This window comes from Schistocerca cancellata, chromosome 2, assembly GCF_023864275.1.
Source record: "Schistocerca cancellata isolate TAMUIC-IGC-003103 chromosome 2, iqSchCanc2.1, whole genome shotgun sequence".
In the NCBI taxonomy this organism is placed as follows: domain Eukaryota; kingdom Metazoa; phylum Arthropoda; class Insecta; order Orthoptera; family Acrididae; genus Schistocerca; species Schistocerca cancellata.
Window position 1 is genome coordinate 758002308 of NC_064627.1, and position 22796 is coordinate 758025103.

The following is a 22796-nucleotide window of genomic DNA, read 5'->3' on the forward strand; positions in this document are numbered from 1 at the left end:
CAACTTCTACCAGTAGGACAATGCAACCTGTCACACAGCTTGCAAGGGGTGTGTGTGTGTGTGTGTGTGTGTGTGTGTGTGTGTGTGTGTGTAGTTAAATGAGCACCATGATGAGTTTACCGTACTCCCCTAGCCACCAAAGCCCTTGAATTTAAACTAAATCGAGAATCTGTGGTACCACCTCAATCACGCCATTTGTGCCATGGATCCTAAAGCAAGAAACTTAGTGCAGCTGAGCTTGGTGCTGGAGCTGTCATGACTCCACACCCTCTTCGGTGCCTTAGAGGACCTCACTGACTCTCTTCCTGCAAGTGTTGCAGCTGTCTGCATTGCAAAATATGGTCATTCAGGCTTTTGACAAGTGATCACATTAATGTAACTGAAGAGTGTATAACTGTAGTACCAGGTAACACTACATTCTGACAGAGAAAATGTCAACCAACTCTGAAACAGCCAACACTACCTGGAAAGCTCTCAACATATTGATGATAAAGGTCCGAATCTGCAAGGCTAACTTTTTTAGATGTGTTAACTTTATGGGGATGACAAAATACATGTCAGTTATTGCTATGCTTATAACGTTGTTTTAGGACCAACCTAGGACATATTACCAATATTACCATATTTTTTTGGGTCAAACCCAGGACATATTTTTGAAATTACTTAGAAGTCTTTACAGTTTTCTGAAATATTAAACTTTATTCAGTTCTATTTTTCACTAGACATGACTTTTTTTCAGAAATGTTTTGTTTGTTTGAGTTACATAATAAAATCACAACAAGAAAGTTCTGAATCAATTTTAACATTTAGGAGATATTTAGAGGTATAAACTGAAAGTCTACACCTTTCTGCATACCAAATGTTCCCCATAACTGAAAAAAATCTCTTTTGAAACAGAAGTCCCAGGTAAGAAATAGCAAACTCAACCATTTTAGAAATGTTATAAAAGGAAATATAACTGTTTTGAAACACCTTAAAAATTGCTTTGCATTTCTTTTCAATATTATGTGTGCTTTTTCAGAATTTGAACCACAACCTATTCTTTTCTTTTGATGTATCTTGTTCAATAATGTACATTCATGAAATAGGTTGCAGGAGTGGGAAGACAGACAAAATAAATAAACAGTTACACTTAGTGCATCAGTCGGTGGCAAAGACGTTAATTATTTGAGTACTGTTTATTTTTAGCCTTTGTTCTATGGAGTTAGAAGTTCAGTTATTGGTTATTCGCTTTTACGTTTCACGAGAAACAGAAATAAAGTTTATGTTCTCACACGTGCGTATAAGAAGTTATTAATGATATGGTTGGTGTCTGTATATGTGTGGATGGATATGTGTGTGTGTGTGTGCGCGAGTGTATACCCGTCCCTTTTTCCCCCTAAGGTAAGTCTTTCCGCTCCCGGGACTGGAATGACTCCTTACCCTCTCCCTTAAAACCCACATCCTTTCGTCTTTCCCTCTCCTTCCCTCTTTCCTGATGAGGCAACAGTTTGTTGCGAAAGCTTGAATTTTGTGTGTATGTTTGTGTGTCTGTCGACCTGCCAGCACTTTCATTTGGTAAGTCACATCATCTTTGTTTTTAGGTATAAGAAGTTATTAATTAATATGATGTTATGTAGTGACCATAAAGTGGCGACTCCAGGCTCAGAAGAACTCACACAGCAAGAAACAAATAAGCTACATGACACAAATTCGCCAACACATACGACAGCAACAAATGACAGAAGTCCTACAACACATTTAGTAGAGCTACAGAGTATGTTGCACTGTCAGATACAAGACTTGTGGAATGAAATTGTGTGGCATGCAAACATTTCAATGGAATTAATTAATGATTTGTGCACAAAAGGCTCCGTAATCCACTGACAGATACAAGACTTGTGGAATGAAATTGCGTGGCATGCAAACATTTCAATGGAATTAATTAATGATTTGTGCACGAAATGCTCCGCAATCAATGAAACTATAAGAAATGGTGATTAATCTAGAGGGCATATGAAGATGCCCATGCCTCAGTTCCTTCCCGCTAAACTGAAACTCTAGTTTTCAATGTTAGAGTTGCTGTTCATTCATAATAAAGTAACAAATGACCAAGAAAAGTTCATTATAGCAAGCAGTAGTCTGGATTCCAGAGCAGTGGCATTGTATAAAACGAAATTAAGCATCCAACAATACAGCATTATACAACTCTAAAGAAGATTTTGATAAGTAGGCTTAATAAACCGTTAGATGAATGGATACACCTTGTACACAGTGAGTGACGAGGTGAAAGATCCCCCCCTCAGAATTTTTGCGGCAGTTATGGAGGATGGTGACAGAGGCAGACTTTTCGGATGCTACGCTCCAGTACATTTGGACATCACAGCTTCCCATGGCACTAAAAGAGTGGTGGCTATGAAGGATGGGTGTGATGTGACCACTGTTCTCCAGCTGTCTGACAAGAGTTTATGCAACAATGGAGAAAGCAAGTGCACCACGCATCACAGAAGCAGTGACGAAGTCAGAAGAGGCACAATTTCAGACATTAAAAAGCAACTAAATGTGATACAGAGACATATCAAGGGTTGGAAGACCACCAGTTCTGAGGGTCCTGTAGTGCACTTGAACATTGGACAGAAGAAACATGAACAACTATGCCGGTATCACAAACGGTTCAGTGAATGAGCTGCCGGGTATAATCTACCCTGCAGTTAAATAACACATACACTGTAAGTACAGGCACTTTCTTTTTGCCTTTATCACAATGACTCTATGTATAAGATGTGGAGACTTCGTGTTATTATCTGCTTGACACCGAGTCCAATGTAAGCACCTGGCCAGTAGAGAGAAATATCTCAGTCAAGAACAGTTCGTTTGTTCACCTCATGGCAGCAAATAAACAGCCGATAACGAAGTATGGCAGCTGCAGCAAGGAAGTGAATTTAGGTTTTTATAACACTATCCCTGGATGTCTGTAATAGCGGATGTGATGGAACCAATCTTAGGGGTGAATTTTCTGTATGCATACAGTAGGACCATTGACATTCAGTTGGCTCAACTCAAGAAAGGAGAAGAAAAGGCAACTGGGCTTCTAGGAAAAGAGATGGTGGCTCAGTACAAGTGACAGAGATAGATTTGCACGAAAAAGGAGTGATACGAAGATCTGATAGTGCATGGTTCTTACCTTTTTTATAAAGAAAAAACACAACCAACAACGACAACATCACGGGTGTTGGAGACCTTGGGGTGATTACAAAGAATGGAATGCCCCTATGATACCCAATCAATATCCTGTGCCCAATATTCATGATTTTACAAATGTACTATAGTCCACTTCACATAGGATGGCACTTCCACATGTAGAGATGAAGCGATAGGCAGCATGGAGGGGATTAGATCTGGGCATATGTAAAGGCAGAGAGCGGGCTTAAAGGCCGCGTTGCCGAACAGTGTTGCTGCTGTCATACCCCTATGGTATATAGAATGAGATTTTCACTCTGCAGCGGAGTGTGCGCTGATATGAAACTTCCTGGCAGATTAAAACTGTGTGCCCGACCGAGACTCGAACTCGGGACCTTTGCCTTTCACGGGCAAGTGCTCTACCAACTGAGCTACCGAAGCACGACTCACGCCCGGTACTCACAGTTTTACTTCTGCCAGTACCTCGTCTCCTACCTTCCAAACTTTACAGAAGTTCTCCTGCGAACCTTGCAGAACTAGCACTCCTGAAAGAAAGGATATTGCGGAGACATGGCTTAGCCACAGCCCGGGGGATGTTTCCAGAATGAGATTTTCACTCTGCAGCGGAGTGTGCGCTGATATGAAACTTCCTGGCAGATTAAAACTGTGTGCCCGACCGAGACTCGAACTCGGGACCTTTGCCTTTCGCGGGCAAGTGCTCTACCAACTGAGCTACCGAAGCACGACTCACGCCCGGTACTCACAGCTTTACTTCTGCCAGTACCTCGTCTCCTACCTTCCAAACTTTACAGAAGTTCTCCTGCGAACCTTGCAGAACTAGCACTCCTGAAAGAAAGGATATTGCGGAGACATGCCTTAGCCACAGCCCGGGGGATGTTTCCAGAATGAGATTTTCACTCTGCAGCGGAGTGTGCGCTGATATGAAACTTCCTGGCAGATTAAAACTGTGTGCCCGACCGAGACTCGAACTCGGGACCTTTGCCTTTCGCGGGCAAGTGCTCTACCAACTGAGCTACCGAAGCACGACTCACGCCCGGTACTCACAGCTTTACTTCTGCCAGTACCTCGTCTCCTACCTTCCAAACTTTACAGAAGTTCTCCTGCGAACCTTGCAGAACTAGCACTCCTGAAAGAAAGGATATTGCGGAGACATGGCTTAGCCACAGCCCGGAGGATGTTTCCAGAATGAGATTTTCACTCTGCAGCGGAGTGTGCGCTGATATGAAACTTCCTGGCAGATTAAAACTGTGTGCCCGACCGAGACTCGAACTCGGGACCTTTGCCTTTCGCGGGCAAGTGCTCTACCAACTGAGCTACCGAAGCACGACTCACGCCCGGTACTCACAGCTTTACTTCTGCCAGTACCTCGTCTCCTACCTTCCAAACTTTACAGAAGTTCTCCTGCGAACCTTGCAGAACTAGCACTCCTGAAAGAAAGGATATTGCGGAGACATGGCTTAGCCACAGCCCGGGGGATGTTTCCAGAATGAGACTTTCACTCTGCAGCGGAGTGTGCGCTGATATGAAACTTCCTGGCAGATTAAAACTGTGTGCCCGACCGAGACTCGAACTCGGGACCTTTGCCTTTCGCGGGCAAGTGCTCTACCAACTGAGCTACCGAAGCACGACTCACGCCCGGTACTCACAGCTTTACTTCTGCCAGTACCTCGTCTCCTACCTTCCAAACTTTACAGAAGTTCTCCTGCGAACCTTGCAGAACTAGCACTCCTGAAAGAAAGGATATTGCGGAGACATGGCTTAGCCACAGCCCGGGGGATGTTTCCAGAATGAGATTTTCACTCTGCAGCGGAGTGTGCGCTGATATGAAACTTCCTGGCAGATTAAAACTGTGTGCCCGACCGAGACTCGAACTCGGGACCTTTGCCTTTCGCGGGCAAGTGCTCTACCAACTGAGCTACCGAAGCACGACTCACGCCCGGTACTCACAGCTTTACTTCTGCCAGTACCTCGTTTGGAAGGTAGGAGACGAGGTACTGGCAGAAGTAAAGCTGTGAGTACCGGGCGTGAGTCGTGCTTCGGTAGCTCAGTTGGTAGAGCACTTGCCCGCGAAAGGCAAAGGTCCCGAGTTCGAGTCTCGGTCGGGCACACAGTTTTAATCTGCCAGGAAGTTTCCCTATGGTATATGTTCAAATCTACGAAAAATGTGTGTGTGTGTGTGTGTGTGTGTGTGTGTGTGTGAGAGTGAGAGAGAGAGAGAGAGAGAGAGAGAGAGAGAGACTGTAGTTAAATGTAAAATATAAATTACTGTGAGTAAAAAAGAATTACTGGTAACAAAGACTAGTGCAAAACACTTTCATGAAAATTGTCTGTATGTTGTCATATTTTTCGCTGTCAACGAGCACTACAAGTGTGAACTAACTTATTTGACATTATAGTGACAGACAGCATTTATGGTCCACTGAACAGGCAAATAACCAACCGTTTTCTACAAATTACTCTAGGGAATGCTGACCGATAAAGTCAAAAACCATCGATACTTCGACATTTAATTTTTACTATCATTTTAAGGTGTTTCCAGTTCCTACCTTGAAAATCATAGAGGTTTATATGTTGCAATATTGTAGTTCTCAACGAATTCATCCAGCCACATTCTCATGAGTAGTTAAGGCATACAATACACTGGACGAAGCTTAACTTCTCCTTGGGAAATATGTGGAACAATACAGTCTATATTCTTCACAAGATACACATTCCTAATCAATAACGGCTAGGAAGTTCCCATGTACCATGTATGCAATTAAAATGTGGACAAACAGATTTTTTAAACTTCGAGTTTGTAAAACCAAGAAGTATCATTACTTTAATTTGGAACAAACTCAATACCATGATACAATCGTTACTGCTAACCGAGTCTGTGTCTGAACCATCTGATGATAGGTTCAAGGTTCATATCCATCTTCACCTCTGTATCAAAATCTTCTTTCTGAAGCTTTTCAGCTTCCTGCAAACGGTGTGCCCATGCTGAAAGGGGATGTTGTCTATTGCTTCACACAAAAGCGAAACAGTGTTTGTTATGTTGAATGTTTTGTCGTCCCCCCCCCCCCCCCCCCCCCCCCTCCACACATATCTTTTAATCTGTGCCAAAATTAATTCTGACAGATTATAATGAAAATGATATGCAAGTAAATGTAAAACTTTGCGACTACATTCACATGCACGAAAGTCAAATTTGTACGTTCTGTCACATGACTTGTATAAATTAACAAGCTGTAAAGTTTGGCACAAGTCTGGTGGTATATTTTATTTAAACCAGAGCACGATATCCAATTTCCTGGTTTTTGTACTTAGTGTTTTCTCTGTAACCTGTGAATGATAACTGGCATAGTAATTACAATGACTGACTTCGAAGTACAGTATGGCAAGAATTTTTCAGTGAACCACTTGAAACTGACAGTGTTCATTTCTGATTTTTGCTATTGTTTTTATGCCTACATTTTAGTTTACTGTCAGGAACAAAGCCAGAAGAAGAGCCGAGATACAGAATAATTATGTGAGAACTTATTCCTATGGGAACTTTAAAACCACCAGTACCATCACTCGTTTCCCAGCAAGTATTCATGGAATGATTCGGACACACCTACGATTCATCAGGGTAATACATTTTGAACTACTTCCTCCTGTTGTATTGTACATCTTTATAAGGGATGAGGTTCGTTCTCCACTTATGTCACCTCTTTCAATCAAAAAACTCTCTTATTAACATATTTGAAATCAAAGTCTTTTAAAATTATTTGCATTGATGATGTGCTACCTCTGAAACCAATTTTTTCTTGCAATATTGTAGCAAGTTTTTGTGATGTCGGGTATTCACTACTTATACACACTTCAAACATGGAGCGCTTTAAAATATCATTGTCAAAACCCTCCATTTGCTTACTAGTTATTGGGAGCTCCAATGTTAGGTAGGTGATGGAGCCCCTTAGGGAAACAGCGGAAAAGTCGAGGAAGAAGGCCAGTGTTCACTCTGTCTGCTTGCCGGGGGGTCTCATCCGAGATGTGGAGGAGGCCCTGCCGGCAGAGATAGAAAGCACTGGGTGCACCCGACTGCAAATTGTTGCTCATGTCAGCACCAATGACTCCTGCCGTCTGGGTTCAGAGGTCATCCTCAGTTCGTACAGGCGGTTGGCGGAATTGGTGAAGGCGGAAAGCCTCGCTCGCGGGGTGGCATCTGAGCTAACTATTTTGTAGGGTCCCCCTGAATAGGTCAGGCGTGCACTACACGCCGGAAGTGGCTACAAGGGTAGCGGAGGACGTGTGGAGTGCGCATGTGGGTTTTTTAGGTTAGAGAATTCCCTCCCTAGGCCCGACAAGACGCCATCCTGAGACGCAGCAAGGTGGGAGTAGGCAAAATGCAACAGGGAATAACAATATTAATGTGCTAATAGTAAACTGCAGGAGCGTCTATAGAAAGGTCCCAGAACTGCTCTCATTAATAAATGGTCACAATGCCCATATAGTACTAGGGACAGAAAGTTGGCTGAAACCAGACGTAAACAGTAATGAAATCCTAAACTCAGATTGGAATGTACACCGCAGAGAGAGGTTGGCCAGTGAAGGGGGAGGTGTGTTTCTAGCGATAAGAAGTGCAATAGTATCGAAGGAAATTGACAGAGATCCGAAATGTGAAATAATTTGGGTGAAGGTCATGGTTAAAGCAGGCTCAGACATGGTAATTGGATGTCTCTATAGGCCCCCTGGCTCAGCAGCTGTTGTGGCTGAGCACCTGAAGGATAATTTGGAAAATATTTCGAGTAGATTTCCCCACCATGTTATAGTTCTGGGTGGAGATTTTAATTTGCCGGATACAGACAGGGAAATTCAAACGTTCATGACGGGTGGCAGGGACAAAGAATCCAGTGAAATTTTTTTAAGTGCTTTATCTGAAAACTACCTTGAGCAGTTAAACAGAGAACCAACTCGTGGCGATAACATATTAGACCTTCTGGTGACAAACAGACCCGAACTATTTGAAGCAGTTAACGCAGAACAGGGAATCAGCGATCATAAAGCGGTTACTGCATCGATGATTTCAGCCGTAAATAGAAATATTAGAAAAGGTAGGAAGATTTTTCTGTTTAGCAAAAGTGACAAAAAGCAGATTACAGAGTACCTGATGACTCAACACAAAAGTTTTGTCTCAAGTACAGATAGTGTTGAGGATCAGTGGACAAAGTTCAAAACCATCATACAATATGTGTTAGATGAGTATGTGCCAAGCAAGAACGTAAGAGATGGAAAAGAGCCACCGTGGTACAACAACCGAGTTAGAAAACTGCTGTGGAAGCAAAGGGAACTTCACAGCAAACATAAACATAGCCAAAGCCTTGCAGACAAACAAAAATTATGTGAAGCGAAATCTATGCGAGAAGCGTTCAATGAATTCGAAAGTAAAGTTCTATGTACTGACTTGGCAGAAAATCCTAAGAAATTTTGGTCTTATGTCAAAGCAGTAGGTGGATCAAAACAAAATGTCCAGACACTCTGTGACCAAAATGGTACTGAAACAGAGGATGACAGACTAAAGGCCGAAATACTAAATGTCTTTTTCCAAAGCTGTTTCACAGAGGAAGACTGCACTGTTGTTCCTTCTCTAGATTGTTGCACAGATGACAAAATGGTAGATATCGAAATAGACGACAGAGGGATAGAGAAACAATTAAAATCGCTCAAAAGAGGAAAGGCCGCTCGACCTGATGGGATACCAGTTCGATTTTACACAGAGTACACGAAGGAACTTGCTCCCCTTCTTGCAGCGGTATACCTAGGTCTCTAGAAGAGCGTAGCATTCCAAAGGATTGGAAAAGGGCACAGGTATCCCAGTTTTCAAGAAGGGACGTCGAACAGATGTGCAGAACTATACACCTATATCTCTAACATCGATCAGTTGTAGAATTTTGGAACACATATTATGTTCGAGTATAATGACTTTTCTGGAGACTAGAAATCTACTCTGTAGGAATCAGCATGGGGTTTGAGAAAGACGGTCGTGTGAAACCCAGCTCGCGCTATTCATCCACGAGACTCAGAGGGCCACAGACATGGGTTCACAGGTAGATGCCGTGTTTCTCGAGTTCCGCAAGGCGTTCGACACAGTTCCCCACAGTCGTTTAATGAACAAAGTAAGAGCATATGGACTATCAGACCAATTGTGTGATTGGACTGAAGAGTTCCTAGATAACAGAACGCAGCATGTCATTCTCAATGGTCTTCCGAAGTAAGAGTGATTTCAGGTGTGCTGCAGTGGAGTGTCGTAGGACCGTTGCTACTCACAATATACATAAATGACCTTGTGGATGACATCGGAAGTTCACTGAGGCTTTTTGCAGATGATGCTGTGGTGTATCTAGAGGTTGTAACAATGGAAAATTGTTCTGAAATGCAGGAGGAGCTGCAGCGAATTGACGCATGGTGCAGGGAATGGCAATTGAATCTCAATGTAGACAAGTGTAATGTGCTGCGAATACCTAGAAAGGTAGGTCGCTTAGCCTTTAGCTACAAAATAGCAGGTCAGCAACTGGAAGCAGTTAATTCCATAAATTATCTGGGAGTACGCATTAGGAGTGATTCAAAATGGAATGATCATATAAAGTTGATAGTCGGTAAAGCAGATGCCAGACTAAGATTCATTGGAAGAATCCTAAGGAAATGCAATCCGAAAACAAAGGAAGTAGGTTACAGTACGCTTGTTCGCCCACTGCTTGAATAATGCTCAGCAGTGTGGGATCCGTACCAGATAGGGTTGATAGAAGAGATAGAAAAGATCCAAGCTCGGTACGCTCTTTTGTTAAAGTTTCGAGAATATAACTTCACCGAAGAGTCAAGCAGTATATTGCTCTCATCTACATATATCTAGCGAAGAGACCACGAGGATAAAATCAGAGAGATTAGAGCCCACACAGAAGCATACCGACAATCCTTTCCATGAACAATACGAGACTGGAATAGAAGGGAGAACCAATAGAGGTACTCAAGGTACCCTCCGCCACACACCGTCAGGTGGCTTGCGGAGTATGGATGTAGATGTAGATATAGATAGGTTTCCTGCGATTTTGATGCTTTCTGGGCAACACAAAACCAAATTTTCCTGATGTTTCTTATCTCTGACACTCCCGTTTACTATTATGTGTACAGTTCTCTTGCCGACACATGCCTCTGTGGTTCACTCTTGTGTCTTCAAAATGACAAAAATAGGAGTCCCTCTTTCAGATCCACGTTTGAAAAATTTGTAAATATGGTAAATAAACCTATTCGCCTGTTTGTGAAGCACTTCATATTTACTGCCGTCATTTGACATATTTATTTGGCAGTCACACTAAAACAGTTACAGGGACACATTCACAGTCATACTTCTACAAGAATGTATCATTGACAACTGAATGAGCAATTTGAACGCTCTGTGAATGAAACTGCACTGTCCAAGGAACAGCAACAGTGCACCATGCAGGAGAGTGATTCTCGAACTCTAGTTGTAAACCATGACTAACAGTTTGGAGAGGGAATGAGTCTGTCTTGGTGCTTGCAGTCAATGAAAGTGGATGTGCAGAATGACTGAAAATTGGGTCACCTTTCAACATGAAGCAAACTATAGAGAAGCAAAATATTTCAGCATCATAGATTGTCAAAATTCATACCACCATGTCCAACGTAGCCTTGGACAAAACGTCAGGGATTGAAGAGTTCCATGGACCACTGCCACACAACCTGGAAAAAATTCTCAGCAGCTGAAACATCTGGTCGTGCAAGCCTGCATTGTATGATACCATCAGATACCAGGCGCAGAGACTGACATACTGAAGACAGCTGTCATAACATCTTTTGGCTTCTTTGAATTTTTGCATATGCCCTTTAGCCATAAAAACGTGGGTCCAACACGGCAACGTTTCATTGATGAAGTGTTACGAGGGTTAGACTTCACCTTCGCCTACCTCAATGATATAATAGTGTTTTCAGTGACACAAAATCTCCATGAGGGGCACCTTAAAGCAGTTTTTGACAGACTACATAGGTATGGGACAATAATTAATGAAAACAAGTCCAGCTTGCGAAAAAACCACGTGACATACCTGAGTCACACAGTTTCAGCAGACAGCATCCGCTCGTTGGAACAGAAAGTGGAACTCGTACAACAAATACCTCTGCCCTCGGATTTGCAACAATTACTTAAATTCTCAGGTGTTGTAAATTTTTACTGTTGACATCTGCCAGGAGCAGCTGCTTTCCAAGCACTGCTTATACAGGTGTTGACAGGCCCTAATACCAATGAACATCAGAAGCTACACTGGGCTGTAGCAAGCCTTTGAACAGATCGAGATAAGTCTGAAGCAAGTGGTTTCACTCGTGCATCCTGAGAGAGATGTGAAACTAGCTATACTAGTCTATGCAAGTCAGATAACCATTAGAGCAGTGTTACATCAAGGGTCTCCTGGGCACTGGCAGCCATTAGGGTTTTTCTCACAGAAGCGCAAAGGAACAGGAGTGTATACGACCAAGAACTGTTAGCGGTATATGATGCAATAAGGCACTTGCAACCTTATGTGGACAGTAGACCATTTACAGTATTCTCAGACCTTTGCATTCAGCAAGTGTACGGATGCTCTGTCACCTAGACAGTTCAGATAGCTAGAATACATAAGCAGTTCACTACTGACTTATGTCATGTGAAAGGAGTGGGGAATATCGCAGGAGGCTATTTCTCAAGGGTTGCAGCAATAACCAATTCTGTGAATTATGCGAGATAGGCAAGACAGCAAAGAGAAGACGCACACTGAGTTGAAACTGCAGGAAAAATGTCCAGAAGATTAGGCCATTAAAATATGGTGTCGTACCTCACAATGAAGATCTAGACCATACATGCTTGTACAATTACGGTGAGAGATATTTGGAAGTATACATAATTTGGATCATCCAGGTACATGAGTAAGTATCAAGTTGTCAACAGAACGGTTTGGCCTGGAGATAGGAATGATAGTTGAAGGTGGACACAGGCATGCCCTGCCTGTCAATGATGTAAGGTGGGCAACATGTGAAGAAGCCAGTCGGGCACTTTGATGAACTGTCTGGTCATTTTGAACATGTGCACCTTGACATTGCTGGCCCACTGCCAATGTCTGAAGGTTACCGTTATTTGCTAACAGGAATTGACAGGTTTATGAGATGGGAAGAAGCTGTACTGATTCAAGACATATCAATGGAGACAGTCAGTCAAAGTTCCTTGGCAGAATGAGTAGCAAGATTCAGGTGCCCAGTGCAGGTCATGACTGACCAGGGCCGGCAGTTCGAATCTTCATTATTTTTTGAACTGGTGAACATTTGTAGATTCCGATGTCACCGTACAACAAGGTATCATCCAGAAAGTAATGGAATTACAGGGCACTGGACAGAACACTTAAAGCTGCAATGATGTCCCATGTTGACAGTTGGTCTACAGCACTGCCACTAGCATTACTGGGTCTGCACACTGTTTTCAAACCAAACCTAGGGGCATCCACGGCAGAGCCTGTGTACAGAGAACCTCCAGCCACAACCGTCGAAATGGCATGGTAACATTCCATCATTTGTGCACCAAGATTTGAGTAAGTGTTCACATGTGATGTCACAAACTGATGCAGTAAGAGCCCCATTGCAGCCACCATATGCTGGACCTTACAAAGTACTGCAATTTAACACACACAGAATACTGCTCCAGATACACAATATACAGGTTACTGCATGAAGCCTGCTTATTTAAGGCCTGAAGACTTAAAGTACGAGGTGCATTCAAGTTCTAAGGCCCCCGATTTTTTTTCTAATTAACTACTCACCAGAAATTGATGAAACTGGCGTTACTTCTCGACGTAATCGCCCTGCAGACGTACACATTTTTCACAACGCTGATGCCACAATTCCATGGCAGCGGCGAAGGCTTCTTTAGGAGTCTGTTTTGACCACTGGAAAATCACTGAGGTAATAGCAGCACGGCTGGTGAATGTGTGGCCACGGAGAGTGTCTTTCATTGTTGGAAAAAGCCAAAAGTCACTAGGAGCCAGGTCAGGTAAGTAGGGAGCATGAGGAATCACTTCAAAGTTGTTATCACGAAGAAACTGTTGCGTAACGTTAGCTCGATGTACGTGTGTGTTGTCTTGGTGAAACAGCACACGCGCAGCCCTTCCTGGACGTTTTTGTTGCAGTGCAGGAAGGAATTTGTTCTTCAAAACATTTTTGTAGGATGCACCTGTTACCGTAGTGCCCTTTGGAACGCAATGGGTAAGGATTACGCCCTCGCTGTCCCAGAACATGGACACCATCATTTTTTCAGCACTGGCAGTTACCCGAAATTTTTTTTGGTGGCGGTGAATCTGTGTGCTTCCATTGAGCTGACTGGCACTTTGTTTCTGGATTGAAAAATGGCATCCACGTCTCATCCATTGTCACAACCGACGAAAAGAAAGTCCCATTCATGCTGTCGTTGCGCATCAACATTGCTTTGCAACATGCCACACGGGCAGCCATGTGGTCGTCTGTCAGCATTCGTGGCACCCACCTGGATGACACTTTTCGCATTTTCAGGTCGTCATGCAGGATTGTGTGCACAGAACCCATAGAAATGCCAACTCTGGAGGCGATCTGTTCAACAGTCATTCGGTGATCCCCCAAAACAATTCTCTCCACTTTCTCGATCATGTCGTCAGACCGGCTTGTGCGAGCCCAAAGTTGTTTCGGTCTGTTGTCACACAATGTTCTGCCTTCATTAAACTGTCACACCCACGAACGCACTTTCGACACATCCATAACTCTATCACCACATGTCTCCTTCAACTGTTGATGAATTTCAATTGGTTTCACACCACGCAAATTCAGAAAACGAATGAGTGCACGCTGTTCAGGAAGGAAAACGTCGCCATTTTAAGTATTTAAAACAGTTCTCATTCTCGCCGATGGTGGTAAAATTCCATCTGCCATACGGTGCTGCCATCTCTGGGACGTATTGACAATGAATGCGGCCTCATTTTAAAACAATGTGCATGTTTCTATCTCTTTCCAGTCTGGAGAAAAACAATCGGAGGCCTTAGAACTTGAATGCACCTCATAGAAAGATACACAAGACTTGCAACGGCATATGGTGCCACAACAGGAGCGAGCATCTATCAGAATTTAAAACGAACCGAATCTTGTGGAAGATATGGCAGTGGAAGAACAAGACACACAACCAGTGATTTATATAAGGGTGGGTCGAAAGGTCTCATACAAATTTCATCACATACCTAAGACTCTGCTGTACTTGGAGGGGACTGTGTGGGAGTGGAAAGATAGGCAAAATAAATCAACAGTTACGCATAGTGCATCACTCAAGGGCAAATACCTTAATTATATCAATATTGTTTATTCTTTGCCTTTGTTCTATGGAGTTAGGATATTCAACTGTTGATTACTCACTTTTATGTTTTATGAGAAAGAGAAATAAATTTGCCTGTTCTCACATGTGTGAATAAGTTATTATTTAATACCATGTTATGTATCGGCCATAAGGTCATCAATATTAATGAAATATTTTAGAACCACTTATGCACTCTCTTTTAAATCAGACCACGCAATTTTAGTTCATAAATGTATCCACTGAAGTTTACTAACATTATCACAACTGTCACTCACATTTAAAGCTTTAAAAATCTCTTATGTATGGTGAATCACTTCCATTAATAAAACCCCTTTGTTTACCTGATTTCATCTTTAATCTTACTCTTTCCTTTACATGCAACAGAAAATTCTCCAGTACACAGTGTGTAATAAATATGTGGCTTGTTATTGTCATTACACAATTTAAAAAAATTGTATTCCTGTTCCATGTTAACGTTAAACACACTTTTGCCAGTTCTTAAACAATGAAACCAAACATGAACATAGATAAAATGATCAAAAAAGTGTCAACAAGTTACATCACACACGATAACAACATAAACGTTGGTCGTCTGTGTTGCAAAAGACTAACAGTAGGTGACAAGTTGTGTCGTAACCAGTAGCCATGGCTCTCCATCGATGCCTGCGCTTGCTCCAAAGTCAGCAGAGAGAAGGCATGGCCGTAACAGAATGTTTAAAAATCCAATGCAAAGCATATAGTTCTAAAATTTTAAAGAAGTTCTCACCAGTCATGGAATTCTCAAACCCAGACTTATTTGGAACCTGGGCATTGCCTGGACTCCACTAAAAAACCAGGTAAGTCTAGTTATTGTCAGCCAAAAACCAGTCCACAAGATGACAACTATTGTACACCATCTTCTTCTTCTTCTTCTTCTTCTGCTTTTACGGCCTCATTGGACCACTTCAGTCAATCATTTCTGGTCCTCTTCTTTGGTATTTTCCCCTTCCGAGTGGCCCAGTATCTCTTCATTCGTTCAGATGCTTTTTGTCGTTCCTCATTTGTAAATACCCTTTTCATTGTATGTCGTTTGTCAATTTTTGGTTTAAATCTTATTTCTGTCCCCCTCAACTTCTTTAAATTTGGCGTTTTGTTCTGCAAATCACCCAGAGTTATTTCCAGTTCTTCCATATCCTCTCTTATTTCCTTAAGCCATCCTCCTTGTTGTTTCAAATTCCAGAGTTTCTCAATAATTTTCCTTGATAATCTGGTTTCTGGTGTCCTCAGAACGTGACCACAAAAAGAGATCCTTTTCTTTCGTATAGTATCGGTGATGGGCTCCAGTTCTCTGTATACCACTTCATTTGGAACTATCCGCCATTGCCCAGCTTTTTGATATTTCTTATTTATGCATGTTCTAGCAATTCTTCTCTCTACTTTTAAAATTTTGTCAATTCTGTTTTTCTGGGTGACTTTAAAAAGAGTTTCACTTCCGTATGTAACCTCTGGTTGAACCACCGTCTTGTAATGTTTTAATTTTGTTTTAATTGATAGACATTTTTTATTGTACGTAGACCATGTTAGTTTTTGAGCTTTTATCATTTTATTAGTTCTTGCTCGCCATGCAGGTTTCTCATCCAATTTATGTGTTATAATTTCACCCAGGTATTTAAATTGTTCCACTATTTTAATTTCCCTATTGTTCACTGTGATGTGATCTATTACAAGTGGATCCGTTACCATTATTTCAGTCTTTTCAAATGATATCTGGAGTCCTAATTTTTGTGCTATATTTTGTAAGCTTGTTATTTGTTTCGTGGCTTCCTGAATATTATTAGCTAGTAATGCTAGGTCATCAGCAAATCCCAAGCAATTTAGGTTTATTTTATCTTTCTTGGTTCCAATTTTAATATTCATAGGATTTTCCTTGTACCATTCCCTCATTACATATTCAAGAGCACAATTGAATAGCAATGGTGATAAACAATCTCCCTGTCTCAACCCTGTTTTAATCGTAAATGGTTCAGATATTTCTCCTTTAAATTTTACTTTGGATTTGGTGTTTGTTAAGGTTAACTGTATCATTTTTATTAATTTAGGATGAAGTCCAAAATTCCTTAATATTTTCATCATTGAAGATCTATGGATGCAATCATACGCCTTTTTGAAATCTACAAAGGTTATGACTAGTTGTTTTTGCCTTCTTTTGTAGATATCCACCATCTACAGTTTAATATTTATTTATTTACATTTTACATCCTTCATTGGACCACTCTAACCAAATTTATACAATGAATTTTTCAGTTTCTTGTCAGCCCAGTACTTCTTCATTCTCTCGGAACTCATTCTCCTTTCTTCATCGGAAATCACCCTCCCTATTGTCTGTTTGTTGATTCTCGTTTGCAGTCTGGTTTGTTTGTCTGTGAGTTTCCTGATTTTGTCAGTTTAATATTTAATTGAAAAATGTGAAATCATTGAGGAAGAATCTATCAATGTAAGAAATCATGTTTATCAGGTGAATATACTTGCAGGAAATGGTGCTTTGAAAGCGGAAAGGCTGGTTTTCAAAAACAAATTGTTAGAATATTCACCCTATTAACCAGATCTGGCATCTTGCACCTTTCACATATTGTTTATGTATGAGAGAGATTCTTCTCCCTCATTTATAACAACACAGATAAAACATTTTGTTTCAATTTTACTTACAAAATTATACTGCTTAATGTACACTTAAGACTAGAAAAAAATTTGTTTTCAACTGCCTTACAGTAGATTTATTTCACTGAACTAACCTTTCAGGAGTTTTATCTCCAGCAGGTTGCAGGCATGTTTGGAACAGCAATGTCTAAAACAAAAATTCTAACAAAAGTAACTGTAAAATATGAAGAAAATGTATGAGTAATAATTAACTATGAAAAAATTATATTGCTGAAAAATGGTTTAACTTACATTTTAATTCAACTGAAAACTTGCATTGAAACTAAATGAATAGAGATGGAAAAAAAAACATCAATGAAATGCACTGCAATGAATGAAGTGAAATTGGTTCAGAAAAGTTGAATCTGTACTTAATAAGTATATCGCGACAAATGAAAATTTGTATCACATGAGGATTTTAAAATGATCTGCTACTGCTGACATATTCGTCTTGAGAGATTCTGTAACTGTGCTGAAATTGAAAATCTTCTCAGTTGTAACATTTATCTTTAAGATACAACTAGTTGATCGAAACTAGTCATACAATTTGTCCTAATTAATTTCTTTAACCAATTTTTTTTTTAATTTCAATATTTTCATAGATGTTCATGTTCCCTTCGGGTACAGGCATGCCCCCATCTCCTTTTACTTCCACCATAACCCCCCCCCCCCCTCCTCACCCCGTGGTGCTATTCCCATGGGAGACAGTCACGTTGCTGTGTCTGGGAAAAATAAGAGAGACAAATAAGAACACCGAAAATTTGGATTGACCCTGGAGGCATTCTCGGATGACCTACCTGGTTTGGGTAACTCCAAGTTCAAATTTGAACCTGGAAGAAATTTTCATTTGTCATTCAAAAACCGTAACATTGCAGGTACAGCATTTCGTAAGGGGCTCCGGAAAGGTTCAAAATCATGAAATGTTCAGTTTTTAGTTTTCTGCATTTTAAAAATCTACAGACTTCCCCCTTTCAATTGATACACAATTTATTCTGTTCAGAAGATGAAAACTATTTTTAAAATATGTTCGGCATGAGCGTGGCCCACTGTCGCACTGTTAAATTGCTGTCAAATGTTGGACTCACGAATATACATGCTCATCATGTACATTTTAGTGCTGTGAGAGAAAATAAGTGTTACAAAATAAGTGTTGTGGCTAACCTGTGATAGTTCGAAACATATTGCTCACTCAACTGTTGTGTGTTTCATGTTTATTTACTCTTTTGTAATCGTGAAAATATTCATAGTGAATTCGGTTCAATAAAGTCTCTGTTTTATTGAAGAATAATCATGGGTAAGCGTAAAGTGACTAGAAATCCTCTGAATGCTTTTAAGGAAAGGAGAAATGTTGGAAAGTCAAACGTATGTGTTACTGTTTGTAAGCAATAAAGATGATAAACAAGTGTGTGAACCTAACCTTGCTGGTACACCTGCCCATTGCAATGAAAGTGAGAAAGAAGGTACTTTGCAGAGAAAGCTTGGTTCAGTTAGTGAAAAGTATGAAAGTTTTGTGGACGAATCGGTTGTGAATGAAATATCTGATACATCAGTTCTCAATGGAGCTTTTGCAAACTGTATATGATGTATTCAGTGAAGTGAAGTCAGTCTGAACTACTTATAAAAAATCACGGAGGAGGGTTGGGGTTGTTTTGGGGAAGGAGACCAGACAGTGAGGTCATCGGTCTCATCGGATTAGGGAAGGACGGAGAAGGAAGTCGGCCGTGCCCTTTCAAAGAAACCGTCCGGGCATTTTCCTGGAGTGATTTAGGGAAATCACGAAAAACCTAAATCAGGATGGCCGGACGCGGGATTGAACCGTCGTCCTCCCGAATGCAAGTCCAGTGTCTACCCATTGTGCCACCTCGCTCGGTAAATCACGGAGGACTTGTCAGTAAAATGGAACTGAAGTGTGGTAAGTATTCATACATGACCACCTTTTGGAACAGTGTTGCAGTAACTCAAAATGAAGAAAATGGTAACCAAATCTATGAACACAACATTATATTTGCTTATGCCTTTCATACAATTGGTAAGTGTGCTACTGCAGGTGCAGTTCTCTGTGGCATGATGAATCTTCCAAATCCCTCAACTATGTTTATGAACTATAATAGACGTATAGGGTCTAAAGTGGAAGATGGCTGTATAGAATCTATGAAGAAATCTGTGGAAGAGGCAGTAATAGAAAATGGTGGTAACAGAGACTTGGCTGTAGCATTCAATGATACTTGGCATACACAGGGATAGACATCTCTTCATGGTGTAGCATCTGCCACCAGTATGTATACACGGAAAGTTTTAGATGTAGCAGTAATATCTAAAAATTGTAGGCATCCACAAAAAAATGAAGGTACACATGAAAATACAGGGTGACACAGAATAAAGGGAATGTTAGAAACGAGAAGTGGCAGCCACTGGCAGGTGGCAGCACTGGGGGTCCGTGACAGTTAGCGAGTAAACAGTCTGTCATTTCAGTAATCATGTATCAGTGGAACGGACAACAGTGTGCGTTGATCATAAAAATATTTTATAAAATCAATTATAGTTTGATAGCGGCATGGAGGGAGTTTCGACGTTTTTATAATTTTGGACGTCGTGATGCCGTTCCGTCGAAACATGCAATAAAATATTGGAGTAATAACTTTGAAGAAAATGGATCGCCCTCAAGAAGAAACCAACAGGACAAGCAAGAAGTGTGCATTCTCCAGCAAACATTGATGTTTTACATAAGTCTGTCTTACAGAGCCCATGGTGTTCAATTCGTAAGCAAGCAGCAGTGGTTGGAATGTCCCAGGAGTGTGCTCACAGAATTCTTCATTTTGATTAAAATTTCATCTGTACAAACTACAGATGGTGTAACTACATATGGTGTAACTATTGAATGACAACAATTACTGGTTATGATTAGGATTCTCTCAACAAATGATAACAAAAATAAACAATGACGATAAATTTCTAAACAAGTTGTGGATGCCAGATGAGCCACATTTTCATCTCACAGATTTTGTGAATAAACGTAACTACTGTTACTGGGAAAACACAAATCCTAATGATGATCATGAGTGCCGTTTACATGCTAGTTAAGTGACAGTATGATGTGGTGTTTCATCACATGGAATTATCAGACTGCATTTTTTCGCAAATGAACAGGGAAAAACAATAACTGTCAATGCCGATTGTTATGAACTTACACCAGCATTGAACAACTTTCCAAACATTCAAGAAGCCTGGTTTCAACAGGACAGAGCGACATCACACACTGCATGGCAATTAATGGCATATGTGCAAGAACTGTTTGGCAATTGTGTGATCTCACAATTTGGTAACATTCCCTGGCCCCCCAGATTGCCAGATTTATCCATTTGTGATTTTTTCTTGTTGGGCTGCCTCAAGAGCAAAGTCTACACGACTCGACCAAGAATCCTGCATGACTTAGAACAGAGAATTTGGGATGTTATTCACAGTATCCCAGCAGTATGCTGCAGCGGTCAATGAGGAATCTCAACAGCAGATTTCATGAATGTATTCATACAGCAGGACGACATCCAAAGGACGTAATTTTTAAAAAATGATAAAGGCCACCAATGTTTTGTAAATGGCTACGTTGTAAGATTTCAATTACTATGAATGCAATTTCTTTCTTTCCTTCATCACTTCTAGTTTTATTGGATGGTGGAAATGTTCCCATTTTTCTGTGTCACCCAGCAATTGCGCAGCTAACTATAATGACAGCAGTGGTGGAACGGAAGTGACTAGTATTGCTAGCATATTTCAGTGTTCTGTGGCATGTGATAAAGTGCAATATTTGAATTACCTTGGTGACGGTGATTTTAATGTTTCAAACATATTCAAGAATTGAAGCTCTATGGTGGTGGTGGTGATTTAGTGCAGAAATCTGAGTGTACTGGAATGTACAAAAATATGAATGGGATCCAAACTCCAATGAATGAAAGCTTCCTTCAAAAAACAAAAACTCTGTGATTGTAAAGAGTTGGCTGAGAAGAAAAGGATAACTGACAGTCTAATTGACAAAATACAGAACTATTATGGGATCGTCATTAGACAAAACACACACATTTGGGCTTTTTTTCCCATACTATTCCAAACAATGAAAGTACCCATTATTACTAATGTACCATTGCTAACTGGTGAATTGTGCAGTCATAAACATAGTCTGCCTGATGCATTAATGGGGGTGATAAAACCTATTTTCAGAGAGTTAGCAGCAGTTGAACTGTTGAAAAAGTATGTTCATGGGAAAGCTCAAAACCCCAATGAAAGTGCAAATAGTGTTAAACACTAGAAAATCCAGGATGGAATGTAACAGTAATATGAAAAGGAAAGTTGCTACTCGCCATATAGTGAAGACGCTGAGTCACAGATAGGCACAACAAAAAGACTATCACAAATAAAGCTTTCAGCTAGTAAGGGCTTTGTCAAAAATAGATGACACACACACACAAACTGCAGTCTCAGGCAATTGAAGCCACACTGTGAACAGCAACACCAGCGCATGATGGGAGTGGCAACTGGGTGGGGTGAGGAGGAGGCTGGGGTAGGAAGAGGGAGGGATAGTAGGGCAGAGGCGGTTGACAGTGAAGTGCTGCTGGGGAGGGCACAGGGATGAGGTGGAGAGAGGGTTGGGCAGCATTGTGCAGTCAGGAGATTAGACGGAGGGTAGGGGAGACATATGGAGGGAGGAAGGAGGGAGGTTAACAGAAGAGGAGAGAAGTAAAAAGACTGGGTGCAATGGTGGAATGAGGATTTTGTAGTAGTGGAATGGGAACAGGAAAGGTGCTGGATAGGCGAGGACAATGACTAACGAAGACTGAGGCCAGGAGGGGTACAGGAATGTAGGATATATAGCATGGAGAGTTCCCACCTGCACAACTCAGTAAAGCTGGTGTGTGTGTGTGTGGGGGGGGGGGGGGGTATCCATATGGCACAGGCTGTGAAGCAGTCATTGAAATGAAGATTGTCATGTCTGTCAGCGTGCTCGGTAACAGGATGGTCCACTTGTTTCTTGCCCACAGTTTGTCGGTGGCCATTCATGCGGACAGGTGGCTTGTTGGTTGTCATGCCTACATAGAATGCAGCACAGTGGTTGCAGCCTAGCTTGTAGATCACATGACTGATTTCACAGGTAGCCCTGCCTCTGATGTGGTAGGTGATGTTTGAGACTGGATTGTAGTAGGTGGTGGTAGGAGGATTATGGGATAGATATGAACCATGAGGTAAGGGGTTGGGAGCAGCAGTTGTGTAGGGATGGACGAGCATATTGTGTAGGTTTGGTGGACGGCAGAATATCACTGTGGGTGGGGTGGGAAAGATAGTGGACAGGACATTTCTCATTTCAGGGCATGACGGGAGGTAGTTGAAACCCTGGCGGAGAATGTAATTCGGTTGCTCATCCTGGGTGGTACAGAGTTACAAGGGGAACGTCCCTCTGTGGCCGGACGGTGGGACTTCGGGAGGTTGTGGTAGACTGGAAGGACGAGGCACAAGAGATTTGTTTCTGTACAAGGTTGAGAGGATAATTACAGTCTGTGAATGCCTGAGTGAGACCCTC

The 22796-nt window shown here is 41.4% G+C and overlaps 1 protein-coding gene and 1 non-coding gene across 2 annotated transcripts in view; both read right to left on the minus strand.

Annotated features, from left to right (window-relative positions):
- The window catches only part of LOC126162581 (uncharacterized), a 249666-nt gene that overhangs the window by 4440 nt on the left and 222430 nt on the right, over nucleotides 1–22796 (minus strand). The window contains exon 22 of the mRNA XM_049919176.1: nucleotides 17326–17378. Within this exon, the coding sequence (XP_049775133.1) occupies nucleotides 17326–17378 (53 nt within the window). The remainder of the gene's footprint in view (nucleotides 1–17325; nucleotides 17379–22796) is intronic.
- Trnas-uga (transfer RNA serine (anticodon UGA)) lies at nucleotides 3527–3601 on the minus strand. Its single transcript has one exon. It is a non-coding gene; the product is annotated as a tRNA-Ser (tRNA).